The sequence below is a fragment of the Equus caballus genome, chromosome 26 (assembly GCF_041296265.1).
Source record: "Equus caballus isolate H_3958 breed thoroughbred chromosome 26, TB-T2T, whole genome shotgun sequence".
NCBI classification, from domain to species: domain Eukaryota; kingdom Metazoa; phylum Chordata; class Mammalia; order Perissodactyla; family Equidae; genus Equus; species Equus caballus.
In genome coordinates this window covers 39,801,087-39,816,246 of record NC_091709.1, presented here as the reverse complement: position 1 = coordinate 39,816,246, position 15,160 = coordinate 39,801,087, and the positions used below count along the sequence as shown (strand labels likewise).

General features: G+C 48.9%; 1 protein-coding gene across 3 annotated transcripts in view; it reads left to right on the top strand.

The window, feature by feature from the left end:
* The window catches only part of CLDN14 (claudin 14), a 62,168-nt gene extending 47,163 nt beyond the window's left edge, over positions 1 to 15,005 (top strand). For all 3 annotated transcript variants that reach the window (XM_070252283.1, XM_070252284.1, XM_001495856.4), the window contains one exon: positions 13,905 to 15,005. In XM_070252283.1, coding sequence (XP_070108384.1) covers positions 13,952 to 14,662 — 711 coding nt within the window. In that variant the 5' untranslated portion in view covers positions 13,905 to 13,951 and the 3' untranslated portion in view covers positions 14,663 to 15,005. The remainder of the gene's footprint in view (positions 1 to 13,904) is intronic.
* The last annotated feature ends 155 nt before the right edge of the window (positions 15,006 to 15,160 follow it).

Here is a 15,160-nt window from a genome sequence, read left to right as displayed (position 1 = left end):
AGGGGAAATTGCCTGCAATTGGATACATGAGTTAGTCCTTCAACCACCTCCAAGCCCACATCCCCAACAGCTGCCACGGCCTTCCCAGGATGGGTGGGAGGGCCAAGGCCAAGTAGACAGAGACCCTGGATTAGCGCCCTGAGTGGGTCCTTGGAGCCACTCCGGGCACTGGCTTTTGGTTGCACTTTACCACCATGAGATTTAATTCCTGCAGTTCTCAAGGCCAAAAATCTCTTAATCACTAGGGTTAGTTTTGAAGTCTTTGGAAACCAAAGGCTAGCCCCATCATCGCACTCTCCCAGCATCTCAGCTCTGGGTCTGGGCTCAGCTCTGGTGCCTGCGTTGGCTTCAAATGGAATCGGGAACAGATTTATCTGCAATGGTGATAAACTTCGGTAGCACACACCTTGCATTTGCTGGGTGTCCTTCCTTACAGGGATCACAGGTTTTTCCATGTATTATCTTAGCATCTTCCAGACAGCTCTGGGAAGCAGCTGTTATGATGTTGACAGCCAGGTGACTCATGTAAGGCTGAGCTGTTTGCCCAAATTAGTCAGACTTGCAGCCAGCCTCCATTCTTATCTGGCTCCATCTGCTTTGCAAATCTCTTAAGCTTACTGTGTTTAACTTACCCATCTCTGTCATGCATCTCTTCTTAAGCATCTGCAGAGAAATCTGTAAAAAGAAAGAAACCAGTTCTTTCTTTAGTGCCATGAAAATGTTACTATAAATATTTCCCATTTTCCAGTTAGCATTTTAAAATTAAAGACCAATAAAATTGAATGTCAATTTTTGTTTTCAAAAACTCATTTTCTCGAGGCCGGCCCGGTGGCACAGTGGTTGAGTTTGCACGTTTTGCTTCTCGGCGGCCCGGGGTTTGCCAGTTTGGATCCCGGGTGCAGACACGGCACCGCTTGGCAAAAGCCATGCTCTGATAGGCGTCTCATATATAAAGCAGAGGAAGATGGGCATGGATGTTAGCTCAGGGCCAGGCTTCCTTAGCAAAAAGAGGAGGATTAGCAGTAGTTATCTCAGGGCTAATCTTCCTCAAAAAAAAAAAAAATCATTTTCTCTCTTATATCAGAGAATATCTTCCATTACACAGAACAAGAAGTCTAAAGGCCTGTTTTCAAGGCTTCCAGCGATGTCGTTTTTAAAATGCAGACAGTCAATCTTGCCAGTTCAGGAGTGATTCTTGGCACTTTTAAACCCAAACCTTCCTCCCTCCAGCTGATCTTCATGCTCCTTACTCAGGTAGCAGGTCCTCACACCCTTTGCAGGACGAGTGGCTGCCAGGACCACAGGCTTTTCCCTGGGTGGCCAACAGCAGCAATGCACAGGGAATTTTCCACTGGGGGTCATCTGCTGGGAGGGTGCCCAAGACTCGCCCTAAGAGAGCCTCCGTTGCAGAGTGACTCTGTGAAAGGAAAGAAGGGAGAAGCTGGGACTCAGGACCTTGTCTGCTTCTCTCCCCGGGGGCTGAGCCCTGCCGGAGAGCAAGGAGGCCTCGAGCAAAGTCTCTAGGGTGAAGAAGCAGGCCACCCAGAGGCGGCTGTTCCCTTCAGACCCAGAGGCGGCTGTTCCCTCCAGACTTGGATGCTCACACCCACGCCCACGCACCTACAGCCTCCCTGGAACAAGAGAGAAATGAAAACTGAGGTTTCGAACACCAGGTCTGTTTCCACTGGCGGCCGTTCTGGGGCACAGGAGACCAGCCATAGCTTTGTTTTCAAAAGGCTCCTCCTTGGCAGCTATTTACAGAGGCATCTGGGCTACACTTAAATGAAGAAAAAATAAACATATGAAACCATATTTTTTATTCTGCAGAACACTGCAAAAGTGTCTCCTATTCCTTTCAACATTTAAACTAGATGTACTCATTGGTTTAGGGGAGGAAAAGTCCCAGTGTCTAGTTCCTGGGTCTGTCCTTAACCGGCAGGGCAGGCTTCACGGGCCCGCACCCTGTGGGGTCCCGTAGGACCCTAAGCTCAGAGGGCCCTGCGCTTGGGTGAATGCGCTGTGGTCGCCACTTTGAAATTCTTAACTTCTGAAGAAGGAGCCCCACATTTTCATTTTGCACCAGGTTCTGCAAATTATGTAACCAATCCTGAGAGCAAGGGTAACCAACAGCACCATGTACCCTTCAGAGAAAATGCACGATGTGGCCCTGTGCATATGTGTGAAGACTAAGCTGGAAACACCTCGCGCTATTTCATCCACAGGGCCTTTGCTTTTACAAGGACCTCTGCTACCCGAAATCTCATACCTCACACAATTAATTCTAAACTTCTTAAATGTTTTAAAAACACGTACATCAAAGTAGCACTGGCCTCCCCCCGAGGACTGACCTGGTCATGTTCTTTTTTTGTTGTTTTCTTTTAAAGATTTGATTTTTCCTTCTTCTCCCCAAAGCCCTTAGCTGTGCATTTTTAGTTGTAGGTCCTTCTAGTTGTGGCATGCAGGATGCCTCCTCAGCATGGCCTCATGAGCAGTGCCATGTCCATGCCCAGGATCCGAACTGGTGAAACCCTAGGACGCCGAAGCGGAGCCCGCAAACTTAACCACTCAGCCATGGGGCCGGCCCCTACCTGGTCATGGTCTTATACTGCGAGCGTCACTGTGGGGGCCACGGCCAGGAGGGGTTTTGTTTTCAGGGGCCATCCAGGAAAATATCAATGCCTGCAGGGTAACTTCTTGGCCAAGATTAACACATGAGGTGGGCCGAGTGCCCAAGAGGGGCTGGGGTCCCAGAAAGAGGACATGGCTGGTAAGAACAGGCTTCTGGGGAGGGCGCTGGAGGGCAGGAGCCAGATGGCAGAGGGGTGAATAGGGAAACTGCCTCTTTCTAGGTGCTTGGCTGTCAAAGAAGAAGAATGGGGGTAGGTGGGGCTTGGGGTCAAGGAAGGGCAAAGTATGGGACTCACACAGGTAGGACGTGTGGATGGAGAAGGGGATCTGAGGCAGACACAGTGTGAGGGCAAAGGCTTACAGGGAGAGCCGAAAACACTCTGGGGACAGTGAGAAGACCAGTCTGGGCACAAGTGTCCCCACATTGGGAGAGCCCAGAGAAGGCCCAGAGTCAACAGGCAGAGCCCGTGAGTGGAACAGACATTTGTACTGTGACTCTGCTAAAGAGTTTCAAACTCTTTTAAGGCTCCTGGTAGGACCTTCCCAAGTCACATCAATGAGGACAGTGGTTCTCAAACCTAGCTGCCCATCCAAATCACCTGGGGGCAGGGCTCAACAGTGCCCATGTGTGGACCCCACCCCAATCAATGGATCATCCTCCCAGGGGTGGCCACGGCATCGGATCTTTTTAAAGCTCTCCAAGTGATGCTGACACATTGCAGGGTGGAGAGCCACTGGATTCAGGTTACTGTACTTGGCTGGAAGGCGCAGAGTTGGGGGAGCAGGAGGGTGAAACCAGAGCAGAGCAGCCTCCAGCCTGGGTGAGGGCCAGCTACCTCTCCCCACCCACACACCAGGAAGCTCCCTTCCTGCAGAGACCAGCCCAGCAAGGATGAGGGAAAGAGGAGAAGGAGAAAAGCAAAGAACTTAAATCGTAATTTATTTCATCTGTCGAGTTATCTGGGGTCACACATCCAAGAATGCGGTCTGTGCATTTCCCGGCGCAGTTCAGATATCATTTCCCCAGCCCCAGTGTCTTGGATCCTATCCTCCAAAGTGCAAAGCCACAGTCCTTCCTTAGCCTCTCGCTCTACAGAGAAGTACAGGTGTCAGATAATGAGGAAAGAGGGGTGGCTTATGAAAACAGAAATTGAAAGCTAAATTCTAGGAACAATATGTTTTTCACATGGCAATCCAGTGAATAAAAGACATAAAGAGCAGAACTAAGACCTATGCCAAGATTTGCTTGACCATAAGCAAGCAGAGTACTTACTAGACATGCACACTTCTGTGCCGGTCCTCTTTCCAGCCCTGTTTCTCTTTCTCTCACCTTCACAGGCAGAAATTAAGTCAACAATCAGGGAAATGTAACCTCAAAAACAATGGTGAAACAATCAGATTACAGATTGTCCTAAGTAATTCGCGGTGGCTCTATGTCCACGGGTGGTCCTTCCCACCAGCTTCTCCACCTCCTCTCCTACCAGCCTTTTATTCCACCCTCCCCGGTGGTCCCAGCCTTGCCATGGTCTTACTCTACTGCTTGCCATTACCCACCATCATCGCAGTGACGAGCGTGCCAGTCTCCAGCCACCACCGCCTGTCCTTCCTGCTCATTCCTTCATGTCCTCACTTCCCCCCTTCCCAGTGTCAATTCCACCATCCACCGTGAGACTCACTCCTCTGTATACACACTCATCTCCTTTCATCATTTTCTCCTATAAAAGTCCCAACTGAATTCAGTCCAGCCCTTTGTCCTCTTGGGGCCCACACAGTGCTGCCGACTGTGCTGGAGAAGGCAGCTGATGGTCTCGTTGTACCCTCGTGACCACTTGCCTCCCACAGGCACCTGCTGCTGACCTTGTCTGAGTCCAAACATGCTGCTGCTGTCCTACGTGCCCAGGAAAGCCCTTCTCTCTCTGCCCACACCTCCAACACCTCCTTCCCCATCCTCCTTCCCAACACATCATCGTGCTTCCTATTTCCCTGAGGATACTGGAGCAATCTGAGCACACCCACAGGTGCCCACTGCCACATCTCCAGGCTCCCTGCATTGGCCTCCCTCCTGTCCTGGAATGAACAGTCTGCACTTGGTCTGAGCCAACCTCTCTAGTTGCATCCCAGAGTCCCTGCTGTCCTCCATTCAAGAACATCTCTACCACATCATCAATGTCTCCCTTCTTACTGGATCATCTCCAAAGGCCTTCAAACATGCTTCTCATCTTCAACAAATAACAAAACAGGACAAAAATCCTCCCTTGACCAGACATCCCACTGGCAACGGTTCCTAATGCTTTTGTTGGTTTTTTTTACTGATGTTGCTGTTTACTGGACTGGTTGTTTGTTTTGTCCTGGGTCCCTTTGGCAATCTATTGAAGTCTTATGTATCTCGTCTCCAAACAATGCTTTTAAGTGTATAAACTAGTACACAGGATTATAAAGGAAGCCAATTGCCTTGAAATACAGTTAAAATATTTTAAACCTATTTTGTTCATAGTAATTTATGTGTTCCTGTATTAATGGATTATATTACAAGACCTAGCAGGGGTCTTATAACTACCGTCATTTTGAAATCATAACAAAGGCAAATGGTCTGTCCAGGTATCTGCAACACCTGTAATGCAATACCATCTCTCCGTGATTTCTATCGGTGATGAAGTTCTAGGCACTGGTAACATTGCTGTAGATGGCTGCCCCTATTCATAATACAAGGAAATGCTAATTTTCAGTGAGAGGATGATGAAATCAAACATGCAACTTCTTTTTCCCCACCCAAGTTGACAGGTACCCTGAATTAGATGGGCCCTGGACCCCAGATTAAGAACTCCCATCCTACAACAGTTGCCTCATTTCCTGGTTCCCCTTGATGGTCCAAGTCCTTGAAAGAATTCTCTGGGCTCATGTACCCCTGTCCTGATTCTCTCTTGAACCCATTCCAATCACTCCACCGAAACTATGCTTATCAAGGTCTCCACTTGCCTTCATCTTGCTAAATCCAATGATCATTTCTCAGTACTCAGATTACTTATTTATCTGATGTCTTGACACAGTGGATCACTCTCTCCAACTTGGAACTCTGTCCTCACTCACCCCTCTCCCTCTGGGTTGCCTCCTTTCATCCCCCAGCAACTCCATATGCCCCATGGCTGGTTCCTCCTCATCACTCCAATCTTTGATGTTGGAGGGTTGCTGGAGTCACCGGTCAGGCTCCTGCTCTTCCCTGTCTATACCCACTTCCTAAGGGTTCTCATCCAGTCTCACGGTTTTCAATCCCATGTCAATGCTGTTGAGTCCCAAATAGACTTCTCCAGTTCAGTCCCCTCTCTGAACTCTGCACTCACATATCCAACCATTGGTATCCCCACCTGGGTGGTGATAGCCATCTTAAACTCAACACATCCAAAGCAAACTCTTCTTTTCTGCCCTTCACCTCCAAACCCAGATCTTCCCCCCCACCACTGTTTTCATACCCTCAATAAATGGCAACTGCATTCTTCCAGTTGCCCAAGACAGAAACCTTAGGGCTGTTTTTGACACCTGTCTCTCACAGCCACAGCTAAACCATCAGCAGACCCTGCCAGTCTCACTTCAAATGTTTCTAGAAACCAACCTCTCCTCAGCACCCACGTTTGTCATTGCCAGCATCTCTTACCTGGATGATCACAAGAGTCTCCTATTTGTTCTCCCTGATTCAGCCCGTGTGTGACCTCGGACAAGTTACTTAACCTCTCTAAGCCTCAGTTTCTCCATCTGTAAATGAGGACAACAACATGCACATTATAGATTTGTTAAAGGATTAACTAAGTCCCTACCAAAGGAAGCACTTAGCACATATCTGACATATCGTAAACACGCAGTAAATTTAGCTGTGATTGTTTTTACTCTTATCATTAATAACTAACAGCTTCTGTGCACCCAGGCTCAAAAGGCTAAATTTACAGAGAATGAGCATTAAACATCCCTTTTAACTGCTTCTTAGTTAGCATTAGCAAATTTTGTCTTAGGTTTTCATTTGACACCACATTTTTAATCACTGCAATATAGTCCCAGTTCAGTGCTCAAATAAATCATTTTCACAGGCTTAGAAAATTCCGAGAAGAGTTATCTTATTCATGGAGGTTTCCAGCCCAGCTGGGACAATGTCCTGCTGCTTGTTTTCATTTCTGCTTTGATGGAAGACCCAAAGGGAGGCCCCACTGAGCTCAACTGGATTTCCAAGGGAGAGCCTGGGCAGCTGTCTGAGTCATCTTATCCAAACTTGGCCTGCGCCCCAAATTTGGGTTTTTATGGTCTATGAAACCAAGACCTGTTGATTTAAGAAAACCAGACATCTAGCCTGAAAAGGCCAGCCCACCCAATTACATACAGACTGGAGAACTGAGCCCCCCAGACTCTTTGAGGAATCAATGGATTCATACACTTTTCCAATCTGGAGAAGCCAAGTCATTTGATCGCCGTATGGGTTGCTTACTATAGTTGGCACTTGTTCTTGAGTTTTCGCAAGGACAGAGGGCCTTCCAAATTCTTCCTTCTCCATGTCCTCTAACCTCCCCCTGGATTCTGTCCTCCACACTTTGGGACATGAAGCTAACCACTGCTTTGTTGTTTTCCACAACAGATGCAAAGCCACTATACTGTTCTCAGTGCCTGTTCTGGAAGGGGACCGACTTGCCCTATTCAGACATGAGTGCTTTTTTCACATGAGTAACTCCCCATGCTGCCATTCAGCTAGTGCCCGTCTTGGTTCCCTAGGGATGCCATAAGAAAGTACCACAAACTAGGTGGCTTCAAACAACAGAAACTTATTCTCTCCCAGTTCTGGAGGCCAGAAGGCTGAAGTCAAGGCGTTGGCAGGGTTGGTTCCTGCTGAAGCCTCTGAGGGAGGCTCTGTTCCGTGCCTCTCTCCTAGCCTCTGGCGGTTGCTGGCAATCCTTGGCATTCCTTGGCTTGTAGATGCATCACTCCAATCTCTGCCTCCGTCTTCACATGCCATCCTCCTTATTTCTCTGTTTTCACATGGCCATCTTTTTATAAAGACACCAGGCTTACTGGTTAGGGGCCTACCATACTCCAACATAACCTCATCTTAATTAATCACGTTTGCAACCATCCTATTTCCAAATAAGGTCACGTTCTGAGGTGCTCGGGGTTAGGACGTGAACATATTATTTTGGGGAGACACAATTTAACCCACAACATCCCTTATAGAAAGCTTTCCCATAGAACATCTTAGCTATTAGTCATCTAAACATCATTTAAGACTTCAGAAAATATCCTTATAACTCATGTTTTTTCACTTTTCTAATATTTCTCTTGTATAGCAAGTTTTTAGTCACCTGTACCTTGACAAATGAAAACAACAACACAGCAAATCTACACTGCTGTCTTGTCAGGGAAAACGGCTATGCAAAGGCACCAGTGTATTTTAGTAAATGAAACTGAATAATTTCATTTTAAAATGTGTGATCTACGGCATTGTTAATGCATTCTAATGAAATTTGGTGAGTTGAAATTAGAGAAATAATGCCTCCTGGGAAATGGTTTAGAATTCTTATGGCCGTGGTAACTTAAACTTGTATTTTTCACTAAACCAATAGCTTGTGCAATCTTGCTGAGTTGAAAATGGCCTCTGCCATTATTTAACCAAATACCATGACTTTCATTTGTAATAACACAGGCTTTTCCCACAACCAGTTCTTGTTCTGAAAAATAGATTTTTCTTTACTCATCCAAAAGAGAGGGGAAACATTTAACCTATAAATTGTCATTTCTATATGACTTGGGCAAGATATTTCACATTGGTCTTTCTGAATAAGACCAGCAAGCCCTAACCATCAAGGTAGGAATAAGTTGGCCACATAATCATTCTGTCTCTGCCTCTCAGAAAGACTGAGTTTCTTCTGCACTGGGTGTAGACAGCATAGAAGTTCTCATAAATTTAAAATACAGATGCCTGCCAGTCTGGAAATAACCCAGGGAAAGTTACAGAAAGTTTGGAATAGTAAAGAAGGAAACTTCATTTTTAGAGCCAAAAAAACCCACAGTTTTTAGGATGCTAAATGAATATGAAATGGTTTTTCCAAGGTATTACTTGATCACTTTTCATAATTCTTCTATATTTGTGTAAGACGGACTAAAATAGTGCCTCCAGAGTATACCTAAGCTTCTAGGAAAGAGGTCCATTTGCTTTGTACATTATTAAGAAATACAGTATCCACTAAGTATGTAGGAAATGCCAATTGGAGTTATTTCATTCTGATATAGCATAAAAGTCATTTTCTTTTCTCATGTTGGGTATTTTTGCTAATTTATCTCATTTAGGTAAATCCAAATCTACCTTGCATTTATTCTTAGTTTCCAAATTCTAGCATTTATTAAGTATCTACACAATAATGAAGAGGCAGTCTGGATGGGGTGACAGCAAGGACTGACAGTTTTTTGAAATAGACATTATTCTTTTTCTTCTTCTTCTTCTTTTTCTCCCCAAAGCCCCCCAGTGCATACTTGTATATTCTGGTTTTCTAGTTGTGGGCCCTTCTGGTTGTGGCATGTGGGACGCCGCCTCAGCATGGCCTGATGGGCAGTGCCATGTCCATGCCCAGGATCCGAACTGGTGAAACCCTGGGCTGCCGAAGTGGAGCGCACGAACTCAGCCCCCTCAACCCCGGGGCCGGCCCCAAAACAGACATATTCTTAAATTGCTGACCATCTAAGCTGAGGCAACTCTGCATTCTTTCAAGGTCCAAGGACCATGTCCGTTTAAAGGCAGCTCTTCATTTTCCTGAGAAAGCTCTAGGAAGCAGAGTTTTAAGCTGTCTTCACAATGGCGCCGACACCACTTCAGCAGCCCTGGGGGCAGACGTGTGTGCCCTGGCCCATTGCCAAGTGCTCCAAATCTGCTCTGACTGCAGGGTAGTCAGAAGCTGAAAAGAGGCTCGAATGGCCAAATCGTCTGACTCTTCACCCAAACAAGAGTGCCCCGGGTGGTTCTGGGTAAAGAAACTTCTAACACGCCTGGCTCGAGCCCTGCTTCCCCACGTACAACCTGGACCGCTCCCACCCCGGGTCTGACATTTCCTTCAGCACTGTGGGTGGAAAAGAGCAAAGGAGCTATGTGTCCACAGGAAAGCTATTCATCGTAGGGGCCCAGGGACACTGAACAGTGAGAAAGCAGGAGCAGAGGCTAGGCCAACAATACATCTGTCCCTTGTCCTGGCCAGGCTATCCCCACTGGCCACCGCTGTTGAAATGATACCTAATTCAAAAACAAAGCTCCAGAGTTGACACAGCTGGGGTCCAGGTGGGCTGGGAGGTGAACTCGCTGGAGAGAGCTCTACCATATGCTATAGATTCCTGCCTTTTAAAAAAAGTATTATTCTTTCCTTTAAAAAGAATATAGCTCACAGACAACAGAGGAAGGAGACAACATAAAAGTTTATATGAAAAAAAAGAAACCCTTGCCTTTCAGATCGGGTGCTCATAAACCCAGATCCAGTTGGAGGGGCTGACAGCAGCTTGGGTGTTTTTCGCAGCTGCCCTTCGCAGATTTTCACATTGCTTTATAGCCCTGGGGTTTTCTGAGACTCTGTTGGGGGCAAATCAGAGCGTCCTGTTGGCACTCCTCTTTGTGCTCATTCACTCCTCTCGAAAATCAAACTGTCTTTTTTTATAGCAACCCCATCACATTGTTGCTCCATTAAACTTTCAAGGGACTTGCATCCTCTAAGTCCACTTGCCGAAGGGGTTTGACTTCAAGTTGTCTCTTGGGAAAGTCGGGGGAGGATGTCATAGTCAAATAAGTTTAGGAAATGCTGCACAGGAGACTTTTCTTGATGCACATTTGCATATTACCAGCAACCAGAAGTCCTACAGTTACTAGCTTTTCACAAACCTACCTAGCATTTATATCTTCCACACCAGGCAGCCTGCAAATGCAGCCTTTCAAGAAGCATTCCGTGGCAAACACTGCCCTAAATCCTGCTTGCACAGGCAACTAAGCCACCTACTGCCCACCCAGGAGGGTGCTTTGAGGGCTCCGTGAACCCAAAGGCAGGACCCAACATGTATTCCTGGAATGCCTCATCTCATCACATTCAGCCCCACCCACTCAGCCTGTCAAGGTCTTTTTGGAACTTGATTTTTAGAACCATATTTGTCTTGGACTCACAGCTCTCTAGCAAATGTTTCCACAAGTACACACGTCTGCAGGAAAAGGGGCGCCCATAGGTGAAGCCACCTGCAGGCCTTCAGCACGGCCAGTGGAGCCCCACACGCACTGCATCCTTCTGGGAGGCCATGCCGGGGCAAGTTCCTTCCAGAGCATCAGGGATGAGTTTTATGTGGTTTCCAAGGAGATGCGTTCCTTTGACGTTGTTTTTCCATCCACTGGCCCCAAAGTGAAAAGTGGTTGTTGGGAAGATGAATTATGACCTGATGCCAGTAGCAGCTGCTGGAAACTACAGGGGAAGGGGGTTGGGGGGCCAGTGTCTGGGAGTCGGGGGCTCATTAACACTCACTTCTTAAATTAGCAAATCCTTCCAGCACAAGTTTAAAAATAGCAACCTAATGGTTTCTAAAATTAGCAGTCACTGCTCTCCATAAATATTTAGACCTCCAATAAACCTCTGGTCCACTTCCCTAGACTAACGGGGTCAAGCAGCCCTGGCTCCTACGCCGCATTCTTTAGGATCAGGATACTTAATGATTGACCTTGACAAGCAAGAGCTGTGAGAAGCCTCAGAATGCCCTGGACCAGGGACAGCCCGGGCGGCCGTCAGCCTGGGGGCAGCCTCAAGCAGGACTGGATGGATCTCAGAGCCATTTGGAGAAATCGGCAGCCTCCTGGCTACCTGGAGAAACCGACCGTGCTGGTTTGCCTGAGACTGTCCCAGTTTCAGCACTGCCAAGTCCCCAGTGCTGTGCAACCTCTCAGTCCTCAGCACACGGGGACACTTGGCCACCCTGGCTACCTGAACCATTGCAAAGGGATCCAGGCCAGTGTTCTGAGACGTCTTCAGGGAGGAGAGTCCACTCTCCAGAAAACATTGATGACAGCACTACTACGCCCTCCCTCTAACTTCAGTCCTACCTGCTTGAGAAAGACAGAGTGTGAAGGAGGAATTAAACCACGGAAAATACTAGTGAGCCTAGGCATGAAACTTTCATCCCCTGCACTCAGTTTCCCCATCTGTAACACAGGGATGGTGACAGTCCCCACTTTACTGGGTTATTGTGGGGAATACACCGGGCAGCATATGTCAGTGCTTGGCCCCTGGCATCGCTCAGCCCTGATAAATTGGGCTCTCGGTGTCAGCTCGTCTCAGATGCCCGGTGCATCCAGTAGGTCGGTGGCAGGTGCTCTGGCCCCACACATCAGAGCGGTGCTCCTGTGAGCCCTGCCTTCTCCCCAACAGTGACCCCAGGACAGCCAGTCCCTCCCTTCCCTGGGCAGCAGGGACTGTGCGGGTCTCCCTAGCACCTGCACAGAGTGAGTGCTTACTGAGCAGGGGAAAGAAGACTTCATGCGGAGTCTAAAGCCAGCATTGTGACAAGATGCATGAGGCCAATCAGCATGCAGCGTGCATGAAGAGAACTGGGTCCTGAGCAAATAATCATTTAAAACATCAGCAAAAACCCTAACCTCGACCACCCCCTCCCCCCCAAGACCACTGCACGTCCTGTCCAGCACCAGGTTGTCACCTAGTTTTGTTTGTTTGTTAACCAGGACAGAACTAAGGATTACCTCCTACAACGCTAAGACATTCAAGCCCTGTGTATATTTTTAAATCCAGTGAGACGATCATGCAGGCCCCCAGTGGAAGCATCACTTGCTTTTACTAACCAAACCCTTCCTCGTGATTTCATAGCGGATTTCTTTACAACAGACCCAGGATTAAACACAAGAAGGCCTGGGGGCCCCCGAAGACATCACCATGAGCATCCGTGTTGCCAGGGAGACGCCCTGCCAGTGCAGGTTTTGCTCCCTGCAGCCTTCCCACACTTAATTGCAGAACATTCCTCTGCAGCCTACTGAATTCTTCGCTGGTTTGGGAAACTGAAGTGACTTGTCATCAGTAGAAAAGGCTCCCTTTTCTCCCTTCAGAATGAGAAGATGCTTTGGGGCAATGAAGTCCAGCTCTCTCGTTTTAAACAGGAGGAGCTGAGCCCCAGAGAGGGGCCCCCAGTCACCCAGCAGGTGGGGGCAGCACCATGCCCAGGATGCCTGATTCTCTGTCTTTTGCTCCTTATCCTGCCCCAGGCAGGAGAGAGGAGCTAGTGGTGTCCACTCAGGTATTTCTGCTCTCCCTCTCTCCCTTCCATCCTTCCTCCCTTCCTCCTGTCATTTTCCCTGCCTCCCTCCTCCCTCCCTCACTGCCTCTCTCCATCCTCCCTCTTAATACTTCCCCTATATGCCTGGCACTACATAGGTCTGGGGTCTTTGCCCCTAAAAAGTGTTCTGGATTTTGCCATAGTTAGAATTTTTTAAAATCTCTGCAATAGCTCCGAGTTCCCATTTCCCTGAAAGCCAGTGGCAGCCTTTGATTTGCAACAAGCTCACCCTTCTGCAGAGCAGCATGAGGGGAGGCACCCTGCCCAGAGGCGGAGGGTGGTTGGTTTGTGGTCCTGGTCACAGCACCTAAGGAGCTGGTGACCTTGGTCATTCCTGCCCCCTGGCATCAGTGGACAATCTCTAAGTTCACATCCAGCTCTGGGATTCTGGAAGGCAGCATCTGACCTGCCTATGGGGGTAAACCTCTCCCTAGCTCAGCGCATAGGGAAGTTGCCCACATTCAGAAAACATTTCATGCTGACAGGCAGTCTACATCTATTTCGTAAGTCTTAGGGGCACACAGTTTAACACTTGTCAGTCCGTTTGTTGATTTCACAATTGAACCCATGACTGACCAGACAGAAGGAAATGAGATTCAAAGGCAACAGAAATGTTTGAGGGCAGACATAAGGTAGAACTTCCCACGCAGTTGGTAAGTGCTGAGAGACGGGAATGCGGGCTCTGGAGTGTCCTTCCCTGGGGTCCTTGAGAAGGGCAGGCCAGCCAGATTTCTGCACATCCCTTCTAGTTCTGGCCTTCCAGGGAAAGTGTCTTAGACAAGCAGCTTATTCTTTCACCCAATGAAGTCTCCGAAACTATTTTAAAAAGTATGTTAATTGTGGTACCAACTGCCTATGGAAAACTCAGTTTCAGTGGCAGAAATAAATGCATTGAGATAATATTTAACCCATTTCCTTTCTCTCCCTGCCCCGCCTCCCCGGTTCATTAGGACTCCAGCAGGTGCCTGAGTGAGCGCGGCAGCCGGCCTGCGGGGCCATGGCCAACACGGCCGTGCAGCTCCTGGGCTTCGTGCTCAGCTTCCTGGGCCTGGTGGGCACGCTGATCACCACCATTCTGCCGCACTGGCGCAGGACAGCGCACGTGGGCACCAACATCCTGACGGCCGTGTCCTACCTGAAGGGGCTGTGGATGGAGTGCGTGTGGCACAGCACGGGCATCTACCAGTGCCAGATCTACCGCTCGCTGCTGGCGCTGCCCCGCGACCTGCAGGCGGCCCGGGCGCTCATGGTCATCTCCTGCCTGCTGTCGGGCGTGGCCTGCGCCTGCGCCGTGGTGGGCATGAAGTGCACGCGCTGCGCCAAGGGCACGCCCGCCAAGACCACCTTCGCGGTGCTGGGTGGCGCGCTCTTCATCCTGGCCGGCCTCCTCTGCATGGTGGCCGTCTCCTGGACCACCAACGACGTGGTGCAGAACTTCTACAACCCGCTGCTGCCCAGCGGCATGAAGTTCGAGATCGGGCAGGCCCTGTACCTCGGCTTCATCTCCTCGTCCCTCTCGCTCATCGGCGGCACGCTGCTCTGCCTGTCCTGCCAGGACGAGGCGCCCTCCAGGCTCCACCAGGCCCTGCCCAGGGTCGCAGCGGCCACGGCGCCCGCCTACCGGCCACCCGACGCCTACAAGGACAACCGGGCCCCCTCGGTCACCTCGGCCTCGCACAGCGGGTACAGGCTGAACGACTACGTGTGAGTTCCCAGGGCCTGGCCCTCCCTGAGCCCCGAAAGGCGCCAGGACCCAGACTGCCCCCTGCTGCAGGGGTCCCGTGGCACTCAGCTTACTTTTGGGCTGCTTTTGGTCCAAAGGAATAATGTGAACATGAGGAGATGGAGGGAAATGTGAACAGGGAAAGAGGGAAAAAGAAGAGAAAAGCTCTATATACCAAAGACTAAAAAAAAGAAAATCCTTTCTTTTTGTATTTATTACTATATGTATTTATGTGGGTGATTTAATTAAAAAGTGACTTGGGGGGGGTTGGTCAGTGGGGTTTGTTTGCAATACAGGAATAAACCTTTTGACGTGGTTGTTTATGAAATAGCGTTCGTCTCTGTTTCCAGACTCTTATTCTGTCTGCTAAAGGTGCTGGTAACCATAGTCAGTGCATTGTCGAGGTTCGGCGTCACAAGGCAATGGGGACGCTCCGGGAGTGACCACGACCCACGCGTGCCGGGAAAATCAGAGGAGGGCCGG